This window comes from Tripterygium wilfordii, chromosome 9 (genome assembly GCF_013401445.1).
Source record: "Tripterygium wilfordii isolate XIE 37 chromosome 9, ASM1340144v1, whole genome shotgun sequence".
In the NCBI taxonomy this organism is placed as follows: domain Eukaryota; kingdom Viridiplantae; phylum Streptophyta; class Magnoliopsida; order Celastrales; family Celastraceae; genus Tripterygium; species Tripterygium wilfordii.
Genome location: NC_052240.1, coordinates 15,082,321 through 15,099,641, shown reverse-complemented (window position 1 = coordinate 15,099,641; position 17,321 = coordinate 15,082,321). Strand labels below are relative to the sequence as shown.

Genomic DNA, 17,321 nt, shown 5'->3' with positions numbered 1-17,321 from the left:
ACCCTAAACCCTAAACCCTAAAACCCTAAACCCTAAACCCTAAACCCTAAACCCTAAACCTAAACCCTAAACCCTAAACCCTAAACCCTAAAACCCTAAAACCCTAAACCCTAAACCCTAAACCCTAAACCCTAAAACCCTAAACCCTAAACCCTAAACCCTAAACCCTAAACCCTAAAACCCTAAACCCTAAACCCTAAAACCCTAAACCCTAAACCCTAAACCCTAAAACCCTAAACCCTAAACCCTAAACCCTAAACCCTAAACCCTAAACCCTAAACCCTAAACCCTAAAAACCCTAAACCCTAAACCCTAAACCCTAAACCTAAACCCTAAACCCTAAAACCCTAAACCCTAAAACCCTAAACCCTAAAAACCCTAAACCCTAAACCCTAAACCCTAAACCCTAAAACCCTAAAACCCTAAACCCTAAGAACCTAAAAACCCTAAAACCCTAAACCGTAAAACCCTAAAAAACCCTAAACCCTAAAACCCTAAACTCTGAACCCTAAACCCTTAAACCCTAAACCCTAAACCCTTAAAACCCTAAACCCTAAACCCTAAAACCCTAAACCGTAAACCTAAACCTAAACCCTAAAACCCTAAACACTAAACCCTAAAACCCTAAACCAGAAAACCCTAAACCCTAAATCCTAAAACCCTAAAAAACCCTACAACCTAAAACCCTAAACCTTCTCATCCCTAAACAATAAAACACTATACCCTAAACCTTAAACCTTAAAACCGTAACCCCTAAATCATCTCTAAACCCTACACCCTAAAACCTACACCCTGAACCCTGAACACCCAAAACACACTAAACCCTAAACCCCTAAACCCTAAAACGCTAAACCCTAAATCCTAACCCCTAAAACCCTAAACCCTAAAACCCAAAACCCTAAACTTCTCATCCATAAACCCTAAACCCTAAACACTCATCCCCAAACCTTAAACCCTAAACCCTAAGCCCCAAACCCTAAACTCAACCCCTAAACCCCAAACCCCAAACCCTAAAGAAGTAGGGTTGAGAGAGCAAGCGATTTTCAACTTAAAAGCTTACTTCATAACTTACAAGAACATGATATTATTTTATTTTTTTGAGGGAAAGAAATAGATGGGGTGGTGGTGTAGTTGGCTAGCGCGTAGATCTCATAACAACAAGAACATGATATTTAGAAATATCGATCAAGCGTAGAGATCTAAATGTCCCGCCAAACATTAAAATCCGAGGCCTGCCAAAAAGTTGGGTCGGTGTTCTTATCTAGCATTGACATATGCATGGACTTTTGTTGTTTTGTGAGTTATTAATTTATTTCTTAAAGTTCCATGGGGTTCTGTGAAGCTAGAGAAGGGGCACGACGCCTATATTTTAGGCATAGCCGTCCCCTTCTTTAGCCAATGTTTGAGATGAGTACTGTTTTTTTTTTGTAAAAACCCTAAACCCTTTACCCATCATTGAAAACAAAAACAAAAAAAGATGACATGCAACCACAATAAGCCATTTACAGAAACTTCAGTTACAAAATTAAGAATTTCGTTCACCACATCAACCGTAATCCGTAAAGCAAGTGCTTGTATCATTCTTGCACGAGTATTGTTTAGACGTGTTGTAGCTCCTTATCTGACACGTTAATGATTCAATCCATTTGAGATGTTATATTTGCAAGGGTAGAATCCAATGTTCATACCCTAGTCAAATTGAGCTCTCCCATTATTCAGAAATTCAAGAAAATTAAACACACTCAATTAAATTATTTTTTAAAAAAAAAAAAAAACTACTACTAGAGCTGTAGACTCTCACAAAAAAAAAAAAACAAAATCCAAGGAAAGATTCCAAAAAATTCACCAAAGAGCTTCATGTACAATGAGATCCTATTACCTTCCTGACTTTGAAAAATGGCCAGCGCCAAGGTCGCATTTAAACAGTAACAAAAAGTTTCATATTTCCGCTTGACTTGGAACAGAAAACCAAAGGACTTAAAAGCCATTCCGAAAGCACATGGTGTAGCTCCTAAAGTTAGTATATAACCACTAAAGGCCAACCCAATATGAACGACCATTGCTGTTGTGGATGGGCGTTGAGGTACTTGAGGGGCAAGTCACACACCATTCATACCAGACCTGTATCAGATTCCACGGAAAAAGAAAAGGAGAAAAAAAAAAGATTCAGAAGCATAAAATATCCGTAGTTCTATTTTATTTTTTTTTGGGGTGTGGTGGGCTGCCCTAACCATTGAACAGTTGTGGACTGAAAGGGCACTCGAGGAAGGGAGGTCACCATCCACGTTCCTTTTATGTGCTTGTAAAGGCTTTTCTAGGATTTTTTCTTCTTTTTAAGTACTATACATCAGAGTTTCATATGTATAACCAGCATAATGTATCTTGTCATTGAAAAGTTGCAAAACTGCGGCCACACAATTTACCTTGGTAGAACCACAGCAACGCCAAAAATGCAATTCTAGAGGAGTGCCAGGATGCAGGCAAACTGGTAACCTCAGAGGGAAAAAAATAGCAAACCTGAAAGCATTGAGAAACAACAATTTAAATTCAATCAAATTCAGGAATGAACAGTTGTACCATAGAACAAGGGCCCATTCATATTATGCACCGTACAAAAGTTATTGCCTGTAGTAAATCAGGGATGCACCTCTATGCAGCGCAGTGAAAATTTATCTTGGGCAAGCTAAACAGAGGAGGGTATCCACAAAAGACCCAAGCATGGAATCTATAGGGTTATAAGGGAGTAAAAGCCTTAGATGCAAACAAATGACAGTGGATATATTGGTGCACCTTATGGACTTATGAACCCGACCCAAATTGGTTGGGATAAAGACTTGATGATGACAACAATGAGACGATAAATTAAATAAGGAAGCCCCTCATACAATGCATGCAGCTACTACATAAGGAGGCTAACAGCATTTCAAAACAAAGGGATACTAGAAAACGAAAAAAAAAAAATTACAGTCAAGCATAATCGGTGTACCCAAACTACCAAGAACTCATATCTGTGGACTGTGGACAAATGCGAGGCATGCGTTATAGAATGAGAGGTCATCAAAATTTAGCACAATGCATATAATCAAAGGAAGTCAAAGGCGATACCAGCTGAACATGTTTGGCGTTGCTGTGGATGGCTCAATGCCAAGATGTACATCTTTGTAAAGTGTTGCATCAAAATAACCAACAAATCCTACATGAAAATGAATTAGAATTAAGAAGATAATTCACAATCATATAATCAGATGCGATTTGATTGGCATACCATGCACCATGGCTGATCCAGTGTCAATAGGTAAATCAAATTTCAATTTTTTGTAACGCTGATTGCTTTTGTTAGCAGAAAAATTTGGATGATCAAATTTAAAAACCTAAAAAAAGAAGACACAAAATGAGTCATTACCAATAACGATCCAGAACATTTTGATAAAGAAGAAACATAAGGGGATAAAACTCACAGGTTGACATGGAGCAAGCCTCGCAATATTGTGCACCTTGACAACATAGGCAGTTTCAAAGTGCACAACATCTTTGTGGGACTTAACCTGTAACACAACAACCAGCAGTTCATCAACTACATTAAAAAGAAGTGTGATGACAAGTATGGAAGCACACAGGCAAGCAACATACATCATTATATAGTTTTGACGCTGTCACTGGTTGGACAAAACTTGTGTACCTGAAAAACAATATTAACAAAAATGTAAAAAGTAAACAACTCTTGTGCACAAGGCTCCCGCAATGGGCAGGGTTGGGGGCAGACATGATGTACACAGACTTTACCCTTAAACAATATTAACGAAAATTATATGCAAAATGCATGACAGAGAACGATTTGAAGCTTTAAAGTTTAACTTACAGAGAATAGTAATTAGAATTTAGACGTCAAACAAGCGCAACTTTAAGTCATCAATGCTGTCTTTCTAAACAATACACATAATGACAACTCACATAGGCACTAAATATTTAGGAATTGCTTCATAGGTGAAACTCCTTACACATCCAAGTCATGAAGCCTCATAAATTAACTGCATTTTTTTTTTCCATCAAGGTTGTTCACCTTTATAAGGGTTTTAGAGTTTCATGCAATGTGTTTGGAAATGTATTCCTAAACCCACCTCCTGCCGCTAATTATAACACATTGTATACAATAAGCTTTACTAAATAATTTTACCCTACAAATCTGATGATGATTGTGGAGAACAAGAAAGTTATCTAAGATGCATATCAAAATTTAGTCCGTGTTCATCGACGGCACAATTGAAATCATAAAGCAAGCTACTGGAAGGGCTACCCTCAAGTGGAGGTGGAAGATAAAACCACCTCATTGAATGCTATAATAAAAATAATAAACAAACAAGAACGCTACTAAATGAAGGAAGAATGTACTTACGATGATGGTATTGATATTCCATCATGCTTCAAAAATCTTTGTGCACCATCAAGACACTCAGGAGACAGCTCATTGTCACCAAAAGACCCCAGCAATTCACTAACCTAGGAAAAGGTAAAAACCGCAGAGAAATCAGTAGTGACTCATTAGAAAATATGTATTGAACTGATTGATCATTAAGAACACGCCTACCAAGATATCAGCTTTCTCTGGTGCCTCCCAGGAACGCATGTCACAAGAAACTATTGTAACAATGTTTTCCCAGCCCTCCAATTTGACCAGACTCTGTTAAACGCAATTCCTCTGATGTTAATAGGGCTATTACAGATCAACACCGTGCTTTGTACATTTCCAGTTTATTTTTTTGTCAAAAAATGGTAAAATTTGGAGCCAAATACAGTAACTCGAATCTGCCACTTACATGAAGTGTAACAACTGCATTAGGATTTTTCTCTACTGCATAAACTTTTAGACTGCGTCCAGTTTCTTCAGCAGCCTATCAACAAACAGAACATGAACATATAGAACATGAGACCACCAAGTTGCAACATTAATATGCATTCCTGGTGGATGCTAAATGAACAAGAAAAAACCTGCAGTGATGCTCTCACGAGAGGTCCACGCCCAGCTCCTACAACCATCAATACCTTTCCACCAAGAAAATATATTTCAACGCCATAAAGTTAAGTTTGGAGTGCGTCATATATCATCAAACACAGCAAACCATGCAAATCAGATTAATCAATACCAAAAACAATAAAAATAATATATGCTCAGGAAAAGTGGTGGACAGCTTACAGTGGTCAATACAGCTGCTTCATTATCAGGCACCCGATCCACCAAAGCTTTGCAAATTGCACGTTGGTACTAATAAACGCAAGTAAACGAGTCCGTTAAGAATGAAAAATCTAAAAAGCCACATCTAAAATCAAAGCAAAGAACAAAAACCAATAACATAGAATTATTCTTGTTCGTATGAGTGCATGCCCATACCTGGATATATTTCATAGAGTCTTTCTCAAATGTCTCATAAGTCTGTGCCTCTAAATTATCCATGAGAGGCTGCAGTGAAGCATAGAATCTAACTAGAATTACTAGCAGAAGGGGAAAAGTGTCCCAGAAGTATAGGGAAAAGTGGAATTATGAATTCCAACCACAATGAAATATGTTGTCAGGCAAAGAAGAAACTTACTTGCAGTGGAGACTGCAAAAAGTCCCGGTAACCAAGCTGGCAAAAAAAAGACTGGCATTGTCAAACTACATTGTTATAGCAAACTTATACTACCGCTCAGAAAAAACGTAAACCATCCCAGTGCACATCACCGCCCATAAGAACCAATTTGGGTGGGGATCACACACCCACCTGCCCAAACTCACACTAGCACACACAGACACACAAACAGTTGGAGTATAATTCACCTCAAAGCGTTCTTGCTCGGGAAGGGGATCCATCCTTTGAAAGAGATAGGCAACGTAATCCAAATATGACTTAAGAGGATGTCTCTGCATATCTGTAAATACAAAGATGCACAAAGGTCAATCGGTAATAGAGAGAACAAATTTTATATTAACATGGTACAAAAAATTATGTAAAGCTCAAAAACTATTAGAGTATCACCTATGAACATCTAAAACAACAATAACAATATAATAACAGAAAATTATTGTCATAATAATAACAATAGAGATAGCAATAAGGTATGAAGGAAAATAACAGTTTTTTTCCAATTGATTCATATGTTAATCTATATTCATTCTACGAAATGAATGACAAATAGAGGTCGTACTTTTGCTGTTGTCATCAATATGATTAGCAGCTAGATCCAAACCTGCTTTGGGAAGAGCATGTATGGGTTTTCCAGTAATAATTATCTGACAAGATATTCCAAAGGAAACCATCAATGAATCCGCATGATGTATTTAACAGGAGATTTCAAACTACTGCAGATGACACATGCAACAGAAATAAAATGTGAAGAATTTATATAACTAGAGGATCATACTTAACTGGAAACATAAACTCAATAAACATAGAGAAATATGAAACACTGCAGAAACAAATTATCCACGTATGTTGCTCATATGTAAACCAGGTAGCACACCTTATTTTTTCCCAGATGCTAGTAAAAACACTTGTTACATAATGATCACCATCATCCATGACAGGGGCCTTTATTTAGTAAATTAGCAGGATTGTCACCAACATCTTAAAATCATAGACAATAAGCATGATTATCTCTATCTTCTCACCATAAAACTTCATTTTACATGGTACATTGTATTAATCACTCAAACATATGAATACCATGAAAAACACTCAGGAGGGAAAATCTACAACAAATTCAAATGTTTGATTTCAACAAACAAAGAGCAGAGGGTTTGAGAGGAGCCATCATCTGCTGCAATTACAAAAGCATATAGCGTAGGTTCAAGAATTGACAGAAGCATCTTCTTGCAAAGATGCAGAATGATATGAGTTCCAAAAATCTCCACTTCCACAACCTCTATCAGTGGGGGTAGGAACATAACTATGTAATGACATTTTAGAGAAGAGAACCTTCAAGACTTCTAGAGTCTAGACATACCTGTACAGAATGGTTGAAAAAACCAGCAACAAGTTTCTGATGACGCTTAGACAAGCATGGCCAGCCACGAGCATTTGTTAAAAAAGACTGTCAATTGGTAACATTTTCAAAACACAAGGAATATAAGCCACATACATTGATTTAACCTTTAATAAAGTATAGTCAAAGAACAAAACAATATTTACGTTGGTATTTATTAAGGCTGCTCTAACAGGCTCACCGAACCAACGTCCCAGTGAGTTCGCCAAAGGTAGTTCACTCCTATATAACATATGGTCAAGTATTGAAATAGCCAGTACCCGGTGACAAAACAGGTGCAGAATTATAAAGTTTCGTTCAACTTACAGCACATCAAGGGCAATTGACAATTGAGTGTGATGTTCGCAGAGAAGACGAAATGAATTCCACAATTCCCATGAATCAAGCTGCAGAAACATGTAAGTAATTTTAAGACCGACAGACTGAGAATGTAAACTATTACTCTCTTAAATGAGATTTCCACAAGCTATGACGTTTCACTAATAAAACAGCTACAGTTCCCGATCCCTTTGAGATAAACCATTACGTCTGGTCATAAACAAAAATAGATATTCTGAACTGTGATATAGGAAATGTAATACAGAAATTTACTGACCAAGTTTTCCGACTTTTCATCCATAGAATCCTCTTCAATCTTGACCAGTGGAACCCTAAGCCACAACTTTACGGAAAAATTCATAAGAACATAGAAGAATGACAAAAACAACTTGCAAACCAATAAGGGAAAATAAAGCAACATCTTATAAGTTTGGATTAAAATAGGTACCTGCATATTGTTCAGGCTCTGTAAAATTTGATTCACACACCTAGCATAATTAGCACAGGATGACCCTTTAGGTGAAGGAAGAAGGCAAGCCTGCATTTTAAAAAAAATAAAACTTAAGCGAACTTCTACAAATTGCAACCATAAAGAAGAACTGATGAAATGTGATCTGCAATGTTGCAGCTTCTCATGATATGTACATGTTAATACACTTCAGCGATGTAACTAATGTTAGTTCTACCATTTCATTTTTCATATTTGGCAAACTTGCTAAAATCAGAATTACAGAGATGCAGGATGCTTACAAACATGGGCAGACCATTCTGGGTGTAACAACCAAAAAAATTTGATGACCAAATTGATAACGATCCTTACTTGGAGGGATAGATGATGAGCCCATGCTATTTCTTGCTTCAAAGTAGTTTCAGAATCCATCCGAACAATTTCATCCTCGGAATCCAAGTCAATCCATGAGCTAATCTTTCCTGAAATATTTCAGAAAACCAACATCTTAAAAGAGTTACTAGGAAATGCAACAGCAAAAGGGTAAACACACATAAGTAAATAAAACCACATACCTATGAAATAATTTCAACATTAATGACCAATGAGTTAACAAGCATAGGCTCTACAATTCAACTGAGAAAACACCAACAATTAACAAAACCTCCAACCATAGTATCAGAATTTGTTAAATTAGCAACTAAAACCTTCACAACGAGGTAGATCATTACTCTCTTTTCTTGAATGGAAGGTAGATCATCACCCTTAAAACCACTTTCTACTTCTCAATAGAAAATCTACAGGTTGAAAACTCTTGCGAATGGAAGAAAGAAATCATGTTTGAAGCAAAACAGCCAGAATTAAGGAAAGTATGCAGCGACTTCATGGTAAGAACCTCCTCTGTTTGTGAACCACACAAATACCATAGACACTAGTACCACACAACAAGTCTTGCCTTCATCATTTCCTCAACTACCTGTCTAGATCAACCAGTACTTCACATTGTAGATAGTATAGTAGATCAGCATTATCATACAGACGAACTTGCCAGTTTCATGCATAACATGATCCTATAGAAGAAAAAATTTTACTTGGTGTACGGTCAAGATGCTATTCTAACAAAATTTCGAAACCAAACAATTCATTTTTTAAGGGGGAAAAAGAAGGAAAGAGAGGGGAAAAAACAATTGACTAAAAAAACTATACTTCAGAGAGAAGCAAGTAAACCAAAAGATACCATACCCACAACATGACTACTCCACTGGGAAGGGCTCAAAACTAAGTCTGACCCAGCAAATGGTGGCACACATGATCCACCCTTGTCTTTTTCCATTAAGCTAGGCCTATAAGTGGGATCCATCTGCATGAAGGAATTTATTTATTGCAACTGGCCACAAAAATTAGCAGGAAAAAAGGAGAAAACACAGTGGGAGTCCATGAAAGCAACCAAAGGCAAAAAAATACTAAAAGAGGTATTCAAAGAAACAAGGAAAATCAAATATAAAGAAAACATAAGAGTAATTGTGTAAATAAAGGCACTAATAACAACACAACGAAGGATATCATTTTCTTTAAAAGCCAAAAATCTCAGGGGGAAATGAATTAGCTTTTTTTATAGAATAAATGGTAGGAAGGGGGCAAGACGAGGAGACTTCCCAAAAGGTCACCTATTCTAGTGCTATTCTCTCCAAGCACATTTAACTGTAGAGTTTTGATGGGATCCAGTGCATTAGTGATTGTATGATAGAATAAAAATAGATTAGCTTGCCCAATGTTGAAAACTGTTAAGAGTACTTATAGCTATAAAACCTTGATACAACCGAAAAAGTGTGTTTTTGTCTGCTACACTTTAGTATCCTTTGATTTTCTGTAGGATTAGATAGGATATAGTTGACACCCTACAAGTGAAACCAGTAAGGCTTCACAATAGAAGGCCACCAACATCATTGTACTTGTAGGTGAGCCTCTTATTTGTCTCATAGATGTATTAGCCATCAGTAGAATACGTGACGGGCTAAATAGCCACCAAAACAATGAAACTTGTCTTTCCTGATTAAAATTTTCCAATAAGGAAATTCCAAGAGTATGGTGCAACCATAGACCAATGAAAGCATAAAGCGGAAGATGCTAAACAAATCAAGCAAATGATAGCTTGGCCAAAACTAAACCTTATTTTGTTAATCATCTGATTCCAGGTGTAGCTTTCTCCAACTGACTTCAATACCAAGATCCATGTGAACTGCAACATTTTATTTAATAAATTGAACTATGCTTGTTTTAATTTAATAAACTATATCGTCTAATTTAATTTCTCCCATGCGTACAAAAATTGGGGAAAAAGTTCTTGAATGTACAAATTTCTTAAATCATATGCAACATTTGAAGGATAAATATGTTACTCCATTTTAAAGAAAACTTGTCTACATCACATATCTGCAAATCAAATGACTCAAATTCTAATTTTAATAGAAAGATAGGGCGGCCTTCAATGACATCACCACAAGAAGAATCCAGGAAAAAAAACATTATTGAATATGGCAGACAGCATCCCAAAAAATGGAGCTGTATTTACTGTTGAAGTTGGTGGCCTCAAAATGAAGAAGCAGAGTTACATCGCTAAATGAGGCACCAATGCTTTGCTGTTGGTGAGGTTACTGACCATTCACACAAACCAACAGCCATGAGGCTAAGATGGGATTGAATAATTGGCCACCAGAACATAATAATGCGGTCCAAAGTGCTAATCATTGAGCAAAACTTGAGCAACAATTAAAAAACATAGAATCAGGAAACTGGCATCTAGTCAGAAAATAAGTTACAGTAAAATATAGTTACGATAGCGTCTGGAAAATAACTCCTTCCGCAAAGGTGAGCGCTCTTTCTTATACACACAATTCCAATGCCACCAAAGTTTCTATCAAAGCTAAATACATTAAGAGAATACGAACCAAGGGAGCGACGATGAAATCGAAGGAGCCAGATGAAAGATTTAAAGAAAGAAGCTGAGGAATGTCGTCATGAAAATCCGCCTCCACTCCGCAGTATCGTGACTCGCTCTTCTCCCACCCTGCCTTTTCTCCCAGCGGCATCTTATATTTGCCAACTTCCTCGCACTTGCTCTCCCTGCTACAGAACGGAAAAGGAGAACGATGGCTGGGTTTTTGTTTTTTTTTTTTGCAGAAATAGCTGGAGGTTTTTAGTAGGGTTCTTCCTGGATTTTGTTGAGATGCGGAAGTATTTAAACTCGCGAATGATGCCAAGGGAATTTTGTAAAAATGACCTTCTCAAAAAGTCAAACCAGAGAAATGACCCATTTTTTTATAAACCGCAAAAATGACCTACCTTGTAATTTTTTGGACCCAAATACCCCTAATGTTGAAATATCCTTTCTTCCACTCACAATACCAGAATACACATAACCCTCTTAACAGCTATTTCTCATCATCTTATCTGCACTCGATCGGCTATTTCTCATCATCTTATTTGTTCTATAGAGCTCGAAAAAGCCAGATCAGGTTCGGGTTCTGAGTTATTTGTGATCTTCGTTATCGCAAGTCTGAAGAGAGGTTCGTTGGTGAACATTTCATATAACTTTTGACAAGCGAGTACATCTATATTCTGAGTAATTTTGTTCCATATGTTTCTCAAGTGCATGTGAAGTTCTGAACGAACACATTATCTACTCATAACATCTGTGTAGTTAAGCATATTGAGTTTGTAGTCGAACAAATATATACGTAGTCGAGCATTTGTGTTTTTATGGTCGAGCATTTATGTTTTTATGGTCGAGCATTTATGTTTTCATGGTCGGGCAAAGTTGTTTATGGTCGAGAATTTGTGTTTTTATGGTCGAGCAAAGTTGTTTATGGTCGAGAATTTGTGTTTGATGGTCGAGTAAAGTTGTGTTATGGTCGAGCATTTGTGTTTATGGTCGATCAAAGTTGTTTATGGTCGAGCAAAGTTGTTTTTGGTCGAGCAAAGTTGTTTATGGTCGAGCATTTGTGTTTTTATGGTCGAGCAAAGTTGTTTATGGTCGAGCATTTAAGTTTTTATGGTCGAGCAACTTATTATACTTTCTTTTTTATGGTTTTTTGTTATTTTCAGGAATGACATCTATTGATTTTGTGATCCTCTATGATGGCCAATGGGAAATTTGTCGAGTGATTTGCAAATACAAAGGTGGGAAAAGCCAAGGTGTAATAGTGTCCGAAACAATTTCTTTTGCAGAATTTGTGGATTTGATATATGAGTTGATTGAAGGGAGGGATACCAAGAGAGCGAAGAATATCATCAGCTGGTGAAACAGTGGCAGTTAGACTTTGTGGACGATGTAAGCAACGTGGACATAATCGTCAAACTTGCAAGGAGCCAATATCGTTGCATCCAGCATGAAGAATTTAATAATTTCTATGTAACATAATGTATTTTATATTTCTTGCTTTGATAATAAAAACTCCATATTTATGACTTCATTTTATTCACTTCTCAATAAGTATAAGTATGTAATTGTACAGGTTTGTGCGTGTTTTTTATTGAATAAGTTCGTGCATGTTAACTGGGCAGGTGTGAACAAATGCTTGACTAAAGAAAGCAGATGTTTGACTAAGAAAATACATGCTCGACTAAAGAAAACAGATGCTCGACTATAGAATATCAATGCTCGACTAAAGAAAACAAATGCTCGACTAAAGATCATATGCTCGACTATAGAACATATAAGCTCGACTACTTTAAAAATGCTCAACTAAAGAAAACAAATGATCGACTAAAGAAAACAAATGCTCGACTAAGACAATACATGCTCGACTACAGAACATACATGCTCGACTAAGTAAATATAAGCTCGACTACATTAAAATCAGACTTTTTCATATACTATTCACAAAAACTGGCAAAATATACATGCTCGACTGACAAAAAAAGTTGCTTGACCATGAATATAAAGCATATTTACATTAAAAATTCTCCACCCCATGCCTCCATAGTGAACTTTTTCCTGTAGAATACCATGTCCTCTTGAGTTATCAAACTAACTGGCATGCTTGCAGTTAATACTTCAATGAACTTGATGGTGAACATGCCACAATCTCCTCTGTCATAAAAAAATATGTTAATGTCCTAACCAACTCATGTAACATGGACTACAATTACACACAGAATTTGAACTTAACGTACCCATTATTTTGCTGAGGGCAGGATGGTACCCTTTTAAGTTTCCAGGGAGAGAGATTTTCATCATTTATCGCAGCTGCTCTTAATATGTATGGCATCATTAACTTCAAGGGCTGCATTAATTCATTAAATTTTGGAATTTTTGTGCAGCTTGTAAGTGAGTCATACACGTTAATCTGTCTTTCCCCCAAGATCATCTCTACAGCCACCCAATGTGCATTGTTGAAGTTGGCAGGGAAGTAAACGTAGTCTACGTTAGACCAAGACACAGATTTCACTGGACTTTCTCCTATTACATAGTCCAAAATCAGATTATCATTGTCCCAAGAACAATCCTTGCTTTCATTGAAAAGTATGAAAGCCTGCGTAACCCGGACCTGTTCAGTTTGTAATAGGTTAAAGTAGCTATTGATATACTTTACAAAAGTTATGGTCTAACTAGTTGGAAATATACTTACAAAGAAAAAACTGTCGAGCACTGCAGACTTCTTCTTAAAAACTTCAGGGTTATTGGCAATCCTTCTACGAATATGGTACATTGCCACATCAAGGTGCTACATAAAGATTATGAATATGTTAAAGAAATTTTCATCATATATCTTTTCAAAATAAAAATTTTCAGTACATAATAATTACCTTGTCCGATAACCAGGTTTCTGGTCTGATGGCATCCACAAACCAATTCTTGTCTACTTGACATGGCTCCCAACTTATCAACTTACTTTCAAGTGTATTGTCTTTCATAAAAGCAAGTAAATCGCGTGCCCATTCCTTTGGATACGCTCGCTTCAACTGTAATATTGGAGCGTCTGTCAATGGATTAACTGTCTCATTTTCCACCATAAGTTTCCTCCTCTTGAAGCTGGGGGAGGTAAATGGTGTTTTTGTTTGTGGTCCAGGCCTCTTCGCACGCTTATTCTTATTTCTGGTATACTTGCGTGTCCCACCTGGTGTAGCCGTGGGAAACTGAGACTCTCTAATCTCCTCCACTCCTTCAGAGTCCTTGTTTATCTTCTCTGGTGTAAACCGATGCTTTGAAAGCTCTAATAGTTCATCCACAGCTTCCAGCTCCATACTTGGCAACTCCGCATCATTTCTTCCAACTATAACCTCCTCATTCTCATCCTTTTCCTCATTCTTCTCATTCTCCTTTATTTGAACTCCAGCTTCTTCCTTCTCCACCTCCTCCTCCTCCTCCTCCACCTCCTCATCCTCCTCCTTATTCTCATCCTTCTCCTCATTCTCTTTTACTTGAACTCCAACTTCTTCCTTCTCCACCTTCTCCTCCTCCACCTCCTCCTGCTCCTGCTCCGGCTCCGGCTCCTTCTCCTTATTCTCTTTTACTTGAACTACATCATCCTCCTTCTCCTCATTCTCCACCCTTTCCTCATTTTCCTCCACCTTATCCTCCTCCTCCTTCGTATCATTCTCCTTATTCTCCAACCCCTTGTTTTGAGGTTCAATCTCATCACTTAGAACCTCATCATCCACCTCCATGTTAGTTCCTATTCTAAATTCCACTACTGTCTTCATATTATCCTCCACAGACTGGAAAAATGCATCAAAATAAGTTGTAACCTCATTCCTCAACAACCTATTTATTTTTTTCTGCTCAATCAACAACTTCTCCATCCCAAGTAACTTCTCAATAACCTGCACAATGAAAAAAAATGTGAACAAATGAATTAATCTAAGAACAAAACAAAGAATTAATGTCCGACCACAAAAAAACATAAAAAACAAAGAATAAACTTACTCTTCCCATTGGATCATCCTCCCGCTCAATCTTAGGGTTGTGCCGATTATTGTCCTCATCTCCAAACAAATTCTCAAACGCATCCACCGCAACATTGCCCTCATCCGCTACATTGCTCTTCTTCTTTGAGCTCTTCTTCTTTGTCTTGGAGCTCCCCACAACATTGGTCGTCTCCTTTAACTTGGGGCTCCCAATACTACTCAAATATTCCTGCCCTAACTCTAAATCAGTAGGGACAAGTGTATCATGCACTTCTAGCTGTAACAAATAAGCATGGAAAACATTAATATATATATATATATATCATGCAATATATACCATGCAATATATACCTTTTTCATATCAAAAATATTGGAGACAATAGCATTAGATTCTGGAGTGGCAGTGCTGCTCCAGTTCAATATTCGGGGAAACCGGTTTTCTTCCCTCACATTTGCATAAGACATACCGATGCGCGGCACCGCTTCATAAAGCCATATCTGCAAACAACATTATTTTTCAAAGATATATTCACAACAAACAAAGCATAAACTTGTTTCAAAATAATTTAAGTACTACCTGAAGTACTAGCGGGAATCCATATATGCTGTACTTTTCCATCTTTGTCGATCTTTTTTTAAATTTTTCAGCACGACCTACCATGACAGATGCAAGAGACTTTGCAGTACGTGCATAGCTCACAGATCCCCATGGATACTTATTAAACACATTAACATTATCAACCAATTGCAACCACTGGATATCTATGTTCCTACTACGCTCCCTAGGCAGTAAAACAGACTCCAAAAAATATACCAGAGCTAGCTTCAACACATCTTCTTCCTTTCCAGGTTCAGGATCACAACTCATGAAAACTTCATCTAACTTATTTCTACCAATGCTCTTATTTCCACCAAAATACAAGTCCCTAATCCTATGCACATAAGTGTCAATCAAGCTAGACAGGGGAGGGACATCACCACATAACAAACCAGTGATAAGAGCAAATTCAGCAATAGAAAATGTTGCCCTCTTTCCAGCAAATTTGAACCTGAATAATATCACACCAGATTCTTCTTTAGAAGAGTTTACAACTTGTCGTAGTAGAGCTTGATGTACCAACTGGCCAGAGAAATTCATGTGCCCCACATCCAGAAACATGCCAAAGCATGTTCTCCTAAACATCTCCAGTTGATCCTCACTAAGCTTCCTTTTGATTTTGCTTATGGATTCAGATATATTTGAAAAAACACTAACCTTACCTGGGAAATGATTTTTCATTTCAATCATGTAATCCATTTCTTTGAAAAATTGTCTATCTGAAAAGAAATACAATAACCAAATTAATATTCACTTCAATCATCATACTCGACCAAAAAAACACATTTGCTCGACCACAAAAATAAATATGCTCGACCACAGTTTCATAAAATGCTCGACCACATAAAATTAACAACATTAAATGCTCGACTACAACAATTCTGCTATGCTCGACCTACACAACAATTAAGCCCGACTACAACAATTATGCTATGCTCGACTACAAAGTTAAGAATACTGGAACACACATAATGCCCGACCCTAAATAAAACTGCTCGACTAATGCTCGACCTACACAACAATTAAGCTCGACTATAACAGTTATGCTATGCTCGACTACAAAGTTAAGAAAACTGGAACGCTAATAATGCCCGACCGAAATAAAACTGCTCGACTAATGCTCGACCTACACAATAATTATGCTCGACTACAGAACATACATGCTCGACTACAAAGTTAAGAATACTGGAACACAGATAATGTCCGACCACCTGCATGCAAGCACCACCAAAAACCCAATACTTCACCCACAATGTCACCCAATTAAACAGAGTTTCACCAAAAACCCAAGCCGGCCATAGGTATGTACCAAAATGCAAACCTTTTCATGTAATACCAAGTTAAAATCGAGTATATGTTAGGCAGAAAATTGAGCCAGTAAGATACTAACCTCAGAGCGGGAAAAATCTCTTATCTGTTGCCAAAAACTGATGATCGGAAGTTGTACGGTAATCGTCGAGCAGCCCGTCGAGCAAAATGAGTTTGAAAGAAGTGGGTTTTCGTGGGAAGGGGAAAAGCCAAAGGGTGGGTTATGTTTTCTAAGGATAATTTGGTCTTTGCAATATAAAACTAGGTCATTTTTACGGTTTATAAAAAAGTGGGTCATTTCTCTGGTTTGACTTTTTGAGAGGGTCATTTTTACAAAATTCCCGATGCCCAACAGCATGGTGTCCGGTGTTTGTTTTTTTTTTAATAACAAAACCCCACAATTGGAATAAGTTTTGAAATGGCCTTAAATTTTTGTGAATTGATCAATTTACTCCCTGAATTTTATTTATGATCAATTTAGCTCCTTAATTTTCAATACTGTGGTCTCTTCGCCATTTCGTTAAATTTCAATCTATTTTAGCTAATGTTGCATATTTTTCCGTTAGTTACATTATATGTAATAAATTGTAGTTATTTTTTTAGATCAATTTACCCCCTGTACATGTTCATTTGCGAATAAATTATAAATTAATTTTGGTGCCAATGTCAAAAAAAACTTCCACATCTACTATAATAAACGAAAAGTTAGCACAGGTGCTAATG

The 17,321-nt window shown here is 37.1% G+C and overlaps 2 protein-coding genes across 3 annotated transcripts; both read right to left on the bottom strand.

Moving 5' to 3' along the window:
- Positions 1-1,764: 1,764 nt before the first annotated feature.
- Positions 1,765-11,025, bottom strand: LOC120004835 (protein arginine N-methyltransferase 1.5). 2 transcript variants are annotated; one of them, XM_038854150.1, is made up of 23 exons: positions 10,732-11,025; positions 9,026-9,143; positions 8,156-8,265; positions 7,784-7,873; positions 7,613-7,678; positions 7,324-7,403; positions 7,164-7,239; positions 6,979-7,065; positions 6,223-6,265; positions 5,813-5,904; positions 5,586-5,621; positions 5,387-5,455; positions 5,192-5,260; positions 4,987-5,040; positions 4,815-4,889; positions 4,586-4,678; positions 4,394-4,497; positions 3,631-3,679; positions 3,459-3,545; positions 3,266-3,371; positions 3,106-3,193; positions 2,424-2,517; positions 1,765-2,121 (listed from the first exon to the last, which is right to left on the bottom strand). In XM_038854150.1, the coding sequence occupies exons 1-23, from the start codon at positions 10,870-10,872 to the stop codon at positions 2,032-2,034; spliced, it is 1,917 nt and encodes a 638-aa protein (XP_038710078.1). In that variant the 5' UTR covers positions 10,873-11,025; the 3' UTR covers positions 1,765-2,031. The 2 variants fall into 2 exon arrangements, with proteins under 2 accessions (XP_038710078.1, XP_038710077.1); XM_038854149.1 differs by having other exon boundaries at positions 6,181-6,265; positions 10,732-11,024.
- A 1,708-nt stretch (positions 11,026-12,733) lies between these two features.
- LOC120006081 lies at positions 12,734-17,114 on the bottom strand. The gene is made up of 11 exons (XM_038855950.1): positions 17,098-17,114; positions 16,477-16,501; positions 16,306-16,371; positions 16,024-16,185; positions 15,270-15,812; positions 15,044-15,190; positions 14,712-14,969; positions 13,592-14,608; positions 13,414-13,509; positions 12,959-13,332; positions 12,734-12,875 (listed from the first exon to the last, which is right to left on the bottom strand). The coding sequence occupies exons 1-11, from the start codon at positions 17,112-17,114 to the stop codon at positions 12,734-12,736; spliced, it is 2,847 nt and encodes a 948-aa protein (XP_038711878.1).
- Between the last annotated feature and the right edge of the window lie 207 nt (positions 17,115-17,321).

Coding starts and splice junctions, on each gene's coding strand:
- LOC120004835 (XM_038854149.1), bottom strand. CDS start 10,872: ATGCCGCTGGGAGAAAAGGCAGGGTGGGAGAAGAGCGAGTCACGATAC. Junction 7,240..7,323: donor TCAATTGCCCTTGATGTGCT/GTAAGTTGAACG, acceptor TATGTTATATAG/GAGTGAACTACCTTTGGCGA. Junction 5,041..5,191: donor AAGCAGCTGTATTGACCACT/GTAAGCTGTCCA, acceptor CTTGGTGGAAAG/GTATTGATGGTTGTAGGAGC.
- LOC120006081 (XM_038855950.1), bottom strand. Junction 16,372..16,476: donor CGGACATTATCTGTGTTCCA/GTATTCTTAACT, acceptor GGGCATTATTAG/CGTTCCAGTTTTCTTAACTT. Junction 13,510..13,591: donor AAACCTGGTTATCGGACAAG/GTAATTATTATG, acceptor ATCTTTATGTAG/CACCTTGATGTGGCAATGTA.